This window comes from Galeopterus variegatus, unplaced genomic scaffold (assembly GCF_000696425.1).
Source record: "Galeopterus variegatus unplaced genomic scaffold, G_variegatus-3.0.2 Scaffold486, whole genome shotgun sequence".
Lineage (NCBI taxonomy): Eukaryota > Metazoa > Chordata > Mammalia > Dermoptera > Cynocephalidae > Galeopterus > Galeopterus variegatus.
The window spans coordinates 543702-551654 of record NW_007726597.1 but is presented as its reverse complement, the minus strand read 5'-3'; the positions used below and the strand labels follow the sequence as shown (position 1 = coordinate 551654).

Genomic DNA, 7953 nt, shown 5'->3' with positions numbered 1-7953 from the left:
CAGGAGATTAACATCAATACCATGTTTTTAGCTAATCTACAGACCTTCTGATTTAGATTATTAGGATTCCTGACATGATCACACTTGTGTTAGTTGAAGACCATGCTGAGGCATCTAGTCTTTATCTAAAGAACAATAGGGAACCATGGAAGGTAGTTGAGGTGTCTGAGCAAGGCAGTGATGTGCACTATTAACACGTCACTCTGGCTCTTTTCCGAGGAACAAATCAGAGGGCAGAGTGTGAGGGTAGGAAAACCGGGATTAGGAGACAGTCGCATTTGTCCAAGTGAGAAGTGGTGGCCTTCAAGTCCTCACATTATCAGGCCCCTTTTCTCCTCTGACCTCACCTCCACCACACTGGCTTCACTGCCACCGAACACACCAGGCTCCATCCTACCTCAGGGCCTTCTCTGTTCCCTCAGCCTGGCAAGTTCTACTTCCAGACATCTGTGCAGCTCACACCTGTACTCCACGTCTTTGCTCAAATGTCACCTTCCAAAGGCCCTCCTAAACACCCTGTTTAAAACTGCACCTGCTAGGGCTGGCCCGTGGCTCACTTTGGGAGAGCGTGGTGCTGACAACACCAAGTCAAGGGTTAAGATGCCCTCACCAGTCATTTTTAAAATAAATAAATAAATAAAACTGCATCTGCCCCAATACTCCCATCCCCCCTCCTCCGCTCGACTTATTGTTTCACATTCTAATCTAATCTAATCACATTCTAGCGTATTCCACAAGACCCTCATCTATTTATTTAGTTTTTGGCAGCTGGCTGGTACAGGGATCTGAACCAGTGACCTTGTTGTTATAAGGCTGTGCTCTAACCACTTGAGCTAACCAGCCAGCCCCTTACCTATTTGTTTATTGCTGCCTCCCCCACCAGAACATCAGCTCCAGGAGAGCAGAAAGGTCTCCCTGTCTGGTTTTCTGCATATCCCTCGCATTTACCACAGTACCCGCTCATAGTACGTGCTCAATAAATGTTTGTTGAATGAATGAATGAGGTGGAGAGAATTGTATAGATTCAAGAGATCCTTCGAAGGCACAATGGCTTGGACTTGCTGGTGGCTTGGATGGGGAACTGGCTCTGGAAGACTCCAGGTCTGGGGCTGGCCCATGTCTCACCTGGGGAGGGTGTGCTGATAACACCAAGGCCACGGGTTCAGGTCCCTATATAGGGATGGCCGGTTAGCTCACTTGGGTGAGTGTGGTGCTGACAACACCAAGTCAAGGGCTAAGATCTCCTTACCAGTCATCTTTAAAAAAAAAAAAAGACTCCAGGTCTGTAGCTTGAGAAGCTGGGTGTGAGTAAGCGCCACATCAGAGGCTGAGAACCAGGGAGAGGGGCAATTTGGGGGAGAGACAATGGGGTGAGTTTTGTACGGGAGCCACTGAGATAGACACGTCCAGGATTGGGGGGTCAGGAGCTCCAGAAGGGGCTCCCAGGGAGATTTAGGGGATGCTGGTGGGAAACCAACAAAGTAGGGGCTTCCTAGCCAGAGCTGGGAGAATCAGAAGCAGATCCCAGAACCCCAACATTTAGAGGAATAGGGGTCAGGGCAGAGTGAGGCTGGCAGACACCCAGGAGAGCCAGGCTCTTCAGATCTGTCTCTCATCGGAGGAACAAACCAAAGGGCAAGGGGCGAGGGCGGGAAAACCAGGATTAGGAGACAGTCGCATTTGTCATCCAGAGAAGTGGTGGGATTGGAGGGGAAAGGGAAGTCAGGTCAACAAGAACCCAGCCAGGCCTTGACTTCATGTAGCTAAAGGGAGGTGCTAAGTGACCGCGAGGAGGGGGGCAGGGAAAGACCCTGGCCAAGAATGTGCAGGAGGGTTGGGAAGGGGCTCAGGGAGTGGGGGACAAATATTTATTGAGTGCCAGACATGCGCCTGGTGCTGGAATGAGGCTGGCCCTCAGGCTTGCAGGGTGGGGAGGAAGTTAAGTCTCAGGGCAGGTAGGAGGATGGAGAAGAGAGAGCAGGCTGGGGCCAGGGTGGGGGCTGCTAAGGTAGGGAGAGTTTCCAGGCTGATGGGAGTGGGGAGGAGAGGATGCAGGGGGGTCCCTGAGAGGAGGCCAGAGGGTCCCACCCGCAAGGCCACGTATCATTCATGCTCATAATGTCTTAGAGTTCTCAATGCTTGCAGTGGCCAGAGATTCTTATTTGCTTATGGGTTTGGGTCTCAGGCTGCCAGGCAGCAAAGACTGGTTCTGTCGGGCGTCACGTGACACAGTGTGGGCAGCAGTCCTCAGTCTCTCCAGCTGTAAAATGGGGCTATTGGCTGTGCCTTCTTGTGTTGCTGAACCAAGAAGGGGGTCCATTGCCGCTCCAACTGACTAAACATTCTCGCACGCTGAAGTTTGCAGTGATCGAGAACAGCACTTATTTGAATGGCCAGTCAAAGGAGATCAAGGCAAGGGCCGGCCCGTGGCTCACTCGGGAGAGTGCGGTGCTGATAACACCAAGGCCTCGGGTTTGGATCCCATATAGGGATGGCCGGTTAGCTCACTGGTGAGCGTGGTGCTGACAACACCAAGTCAGGGGTTAAGATCCCATTACCGGTCATCTTTCCAAAAAAAAAAAGGAGAACAAGGCAGCTAGAGGAGCTTAAAGAATTATTAAAATCACAGGCACTTATAGAGCAAAATCATGAGTAGGGGTCCCGGGAGTTATGGGGGGTCTGACTGGTGTGGGGTGAAGTCAGCACGACTATTCCTCGCATTTTTTTTTTTTTTTTTTGGCGGCTGGTGGGTATGGGGATCTGAACTCTTGACCTTGATCCGAACCCCTGAGCTAATGGGCCAGGCCTCATGTTCTCCTTGACTCCTTCAGGTCTGTTCCAAAGCAGGCTTTCAGTTGATAGCAGTCGTGTGAAACTACTCAAGATTGTCGTGGCTGATGTCACCTTGAACCATTTACTGAGCAACAAACACTTGGTGGCCTTGAGATTTTGTTTAGCTTTAGGGAAATACATGTTCAACTAACTTTATTCTTACTTTATTGTTAACCAAGCTTTACGGTTACTCCCACGAATCCACCCTGGTAGTTAAGCAGTTTTTTTTCTTTAGCTTCTCTGCCCGCAGCCAAGGCCTGCTCTAACTGGGGGTATAGAGATAGCTTAGGGGAAATACTGGGGGTCTGCCCGGTTTCACTTGCAAAGTTGTCAGGAGGATTAAATGGTACCAGGTCCTTAGTGCATTCATTCATTCATTCAGAAGATGTGTATGGACACCTACTATGTGCCAGGCACCTTAGTGCTAGGGATGAAACAAAGTAAGAAACTTCAACCATTCCTCATGGGTTCTTCCATTCTGGTGGGAGAGACAGACAATAAACAAATCAGTAAGTTAAAAAATATATGTGTATATACACACACATGCATACGGCATGTCAGAAGGGGTGTGCACCCCAAAGAAAAGGAATTGGAAGAGGGATGGAGGCCCACCCAGGGTGGGCAGTTTGCAGTTTTAAATCGGATGGTCAGGGAGGAAGGCCTCACTGAGGAGGTGACATTTGAACAGGGTTTGAAGAAGTCAAAGGAGTGCATTTACTCAAGACCTTCCCAGTTTACTGTTGAAACTGTAGAGTGAAAGTCCCATGTCCCCAGGAACACTTCAGTCCTGGGCAAATTGGCATGACTGGTCAACCTGGGAATTAGTCACTTGGCTCTCTCAGGAAAAGCACTCCAGGCAGAGGCAACAGCAAGTGTCAAGGCCCTGAGGTTGGAGCATGCAGTGTGCTTTTGAAGGTATAGCACTGAGAAAGAGGCCGGGGCTGTTCTTGAGGGAGTGGAGAAGGTCCGAGAGAGCTAGTGGGGTGAACTGGAGAGGAGGTTCATTTACGCTCCTACTCTGAGAGCTTCCTGGGGTTGCTGGCTCAGGCTCATTTACCTTTAGTGGTAGCAACAGGCCTTGACTGGCAGCTCAGCTGCCCAAGGCAAGCAAGAGGAAGGATAGGACTTTAGCTTATCCAAGGTCATGTGTAGTGAGAGAACACACACAGAAAGAGAGAGAGGAGGGAGAGAGAGAGAGAGGGAGAGGGAGAGGGAGGGTTGGCTTAGGGATCTCCAGGTAGCCAGGGAGCTGCAGGGGAGAAGTTGGTGGAAAATGAGGCACATTTCACAAACCCTAACCTGAACCCAAACCGTAACCCTAACCCTAACCCTAAACCGACCCCTACCCCTACCCCTACCCCTAACCCGAACCCAAATCCTAACCCGAACCCTAACCCAAACCCGAACCCTAACCCTAACCTGAACCCTAACCCTAACCTGAACCCTAACCCGAACCCTAACCCTAACCCTAACCTGAACCCTAACCCTAACTCGAACCCTAACCCGAACTCTAAGAGCTTCCTTTAAAACTCAGAGAAACTGTCTTCCCCTCCATGGATAAAAGAACTTCCATTTCTGCAAAATATGCAGGCTTTTGGATCTCTTTTGCATTTTCCCATCTTGATGTGGACAAAATTTGAGTAACATACAAAGACCCAGAGAGAGGTGAACAGAGACCCAGCGTGAGGGAGACAGAGACCCAGAAAGAGAGTCAGGGAGAGTCAGAGACCCAGTAGAAGAGACGGAGAGAGAAATCCCTTCCAGATAAGAATAGACTCCTTAAGTGCTGAGACCCAGAGACCCTAGGGCAAACCAGAGAAAGTGCTAGATGCTGTCTGAACAGGGCCACCGAGATCAACTAAGATCGTGCCAGGGATATGGCCATCATCCCAACTTCAGGATAACTATGGCTGCGTCTCTGTGGACTGGGGAAGATCCAGGGCTTGGATGGCTTATTCTGCCCCCGTCTTCCCACCTCCCTAGTTCGCCCTCCCCCACCTTCGGAAGAGCCGGGGGAACGTCATCAACATCTCCAGCCTGGTCGGGGCAATTGGTCAGTCCCAGGCAGTTCCCTATGTGGCCACCAAGGTATGCTAGCCCTTGCCCTTTCCTTCCCTCCCTACCTTGTTCCTCCTGGCCTCTACTTTGAGGCCAGACTCTTTAGGAGCAGGATCCAGCAAGACCTCAGCCCCAGAGAGTCCCACAGCCAACTCCCAGATTCAGCCCCGAGGCATAAAATAACCTGTGACAAATTGCTATGCTCCAAATTTCTCCTAAGAAACAGAGCCTAGGGCCGGCCTGTGGCTCACTCGGTAGAGTGCGGTGCTGAAAAAACACCAAGGCCATGGGTTTGGATCCCATATAGGGATGGCCGGTTCGCTCACTGGCTGAGCGTGGTGCTGACAACACCAAGTCAAGGGTTAGGCTCCCCTTACCGGTCATCTTTTAAAAAAGAAACAGAGCCTACCTCATAATGGCCAGCTGGAAAAAAAAAAAGAAAGAAAGAAACAGAGCCTGGTGCATCCAAAGGAAGCCTGAGAGGAGGGCATGACTTCTTTCCCATTGATGGCCTCTGGCTGGGAGGAGAGGATGGGAGGGACCCCATCTTCTGGGGACTGAACTTCCTCTCCCACCCTGTTTTCGGCAGGGGGCAGTAACAGCCATGACTAAAGCCTTGGCCCTGGATGAGAGTCAATATGGTGTCCGAATCAACTGGTGAGCAGTTCCAAGTAGACTAAGGGAGCCTCCTGGGGAAAGTGGGAAGACTGGGAGTGAATCCAAGAGGCAGTATTTGGGACAGACTTCTCTGATCCCCTCTCTCCCTTCCCCCAGTATCTCCCCAGGAAACATCTGGACCCCACTGTGGGAGGAGCTGGCAGCCTTAACACCAGACCCCAAGGCCACAGTCCGAGAGGGCATGTTGGCCCAGGTAAGAGGGGAGGCCAAGGGCCGGCCCGTGGCTCAGTCGGGAGAGTGTGGTGCTGATAACACCAAGGCCACGGGTTCAGATCCCATATAGGGATGGCCGGTTTGCTCACTTGGGAGAGCGTGGTGCTGACAACACCAAGCCAAGGGTTAAGATCCCCTTACCGGTCATCTTTAAAAAAAAAAAAAAAAAAGTAAATAAATAAATAAAGAGTGGAGGCTGGATTCAGGTGGTATGGAGGTGGTTTGGGCAGTAAGGCGCTCAAGTGAGGGCTCCTCTTGACCTCCTATTCCCCCGCTTCTCTTCCCAGCCTCTGGGCCGCATGGGCCAGCCAGCTGAAGTGGGGGCTGCTGCTGTGTTCCTGGCCTCCGAAGCCAACTTCTGCACAGGAATTGAGCTGTTTGTGACTGGGGGCGCAGAGCTGGGGTACGGGTGCAAGGCCAGTGTGCACACCCCTACAGATGCCCCCACTATCCCTTCCTGATTTCCCACATTTCCATTTGGGCCTCCCTGCCTAGGACTCTCCCACCCCAAACTGCAGCCTCTACCATCTGCCTCCCACATGGAGCCCTTAGACTACACCCACTTAGAAATGTGCCCGTGTACCCTGCAGATTCCCATAAAAGCAATTGGCAGCGAAAAAGAGGATACTGTTACATTTATTTCCTGCCCTTTATGTAAGTCCAGCCACACCAGCATTCTCCCCCCCTCCACCCCCCAAAGTTCATGTGTTACCACAATTCTGAGGGACTACAGCTCCCAGAGGCCTTGCAGCAGATGCTTGATGTCGCTAGGGCCTGTGTCACCAGGGGCTCCTGGAAATGGTAGAGCAGTAGGTTTCATCAGTGGGCTAATTAGAAGGCCCTCAGGAGAGAGTAAGTTAAGGGCTAATTAGGAGATAATAGAGGAGGAGAAGAAAAGAGCCCTCTTTATTTTTGGACCTTAGGGGAAAGGAGTTTTGACCTCTGCTTGTGGAGTAAGGTGGCTGGCACTTACAGGCCTGAGGAAAGAAGCGGGGCTGGGTGGGGGTGTTTGAGACATTTGTGTTACCGGGAGAAGGGGCTGCACCAGGACTTCCGGGTGTGGGGGAGGAGAACGCCGGAGGCGCGACTCCGGGTCTGCGGACGAGCAGGCCGGGAAGCATTTCCCCAGGTGGGGCGCGGGGCACAGTCGCGGTTACGTCCCGCAGGTGACGGGGGTGGAGCCGCGAAGCGGCTGCGGATTGGTCGCGGCGGGGGTGTGTGCGGCAATCGCTGATTGGCTGAGGCGGGGGCCGGAACGGTGTGGGGGGGCCGCCCCCACCGTCCAGGGCTAGGTGGGGGCGGAGGAGGACGGGGGAGGAGAAAAGCAGGGCAGGAGCCTGCGGGGAAGGGCTCGCGATGTGGCTGCTCGGGCCTGTAGCAGTTAGGGGTGGGGGGACAGTGACCCGAGGGTGGGATTTGGAGGCTTTGGGGGGTTAGGATTTAGGGACATTGTCCCAGGGTAGAATTATGAAGGCACAATGGCTGAGGATTTTGAGGACACAGCAGGGACAAAGTTTCGATGTCACAGTAGCCCGGATGCAGCAGTTTGGGGGACCTCTGACCAGGGAAGGTTTGGGGAGCACAGTGACCGAGGAGCACGACATAGGGCGCAGTGCCGCAGGTTTGAATTGCTAGGGGTCACAGGGACCCTGAAGGGCTGTAATTGGTCCTGAAGTTGGGGAGACACTCGTGAAAGGGGTGTGACCAGGAAATCCTGCTCTCGGGGCTGTTTTTGAGGTTCACTGATGAGTGGGGGGTTGAAATTTTTTCGGGCTTCGCTGACGAAAGGGACTGGAAACAAACGTGGTGAACCGTGTTTTTATCTCCTAAAGAGTTACAAAGAACACACATCTCGTTGGTAAGAAAAACGATACTCAAACAGGGAAGTGTCCGGACTGAAGAGTGAAGCTACCCCTTCATCCCCACCTACCGCCACCCTCTGCAGAGGCCTTTTCCCAAAACCCCATTCCCTTCCCTGTGCATTCACATGGTCTGTGAGCCCCGCGGACATTTAGAGTGGGCTTTTCCTCTTCACAAAGGGATCGTGATGAACAGCTTTCGGGTCCCCGCCTTTGCTCCGTCTTGCCTCGGGCTGCTCCTCCTCGCCGGCGCTCCGCGGCAGTCCCCGTGTCCGTGCACTTTTGGAAACCGCCGCGTGCGCTCGCCTGCAGG

The 7953-nt window shown here is 52.6% G+C and overlaps 1 protein-coding gene across 1 annotated transcript in view; it reads left to right on the top strand.

Annotated features, from left to right (window-relative positions):
- HSD17B14 (hydroxysteroid (17-beta) dehydrogenase 14) overlaps window positions 1–6404 on the top strand; it is an 18834-nt gene extending 12430 nt beyond the window's left edge. The window contains exons 6-9 of the mRNA XM_008569300.1: window positions 4816–4920; window positions 5480–5547; window positions 5665–5761; window positions 6069–6404. Coding sequence (XP_008567522.1) covers window positions 4816–4920; window positions 5480–5547; window positions 5665–5761; window positions 6069–6242 — 444 coding nt within the window. The 3' untranslated portion in view covers window positions 6243–6404. The remainder of the gene's footprint in view (window positions 1–4815; window positions 4921–5479; window positions 5548–5664; window positions 5762–6068) is intronic.
- Window positions 6405–7953: the final 1549 nt, after the last annotated feature.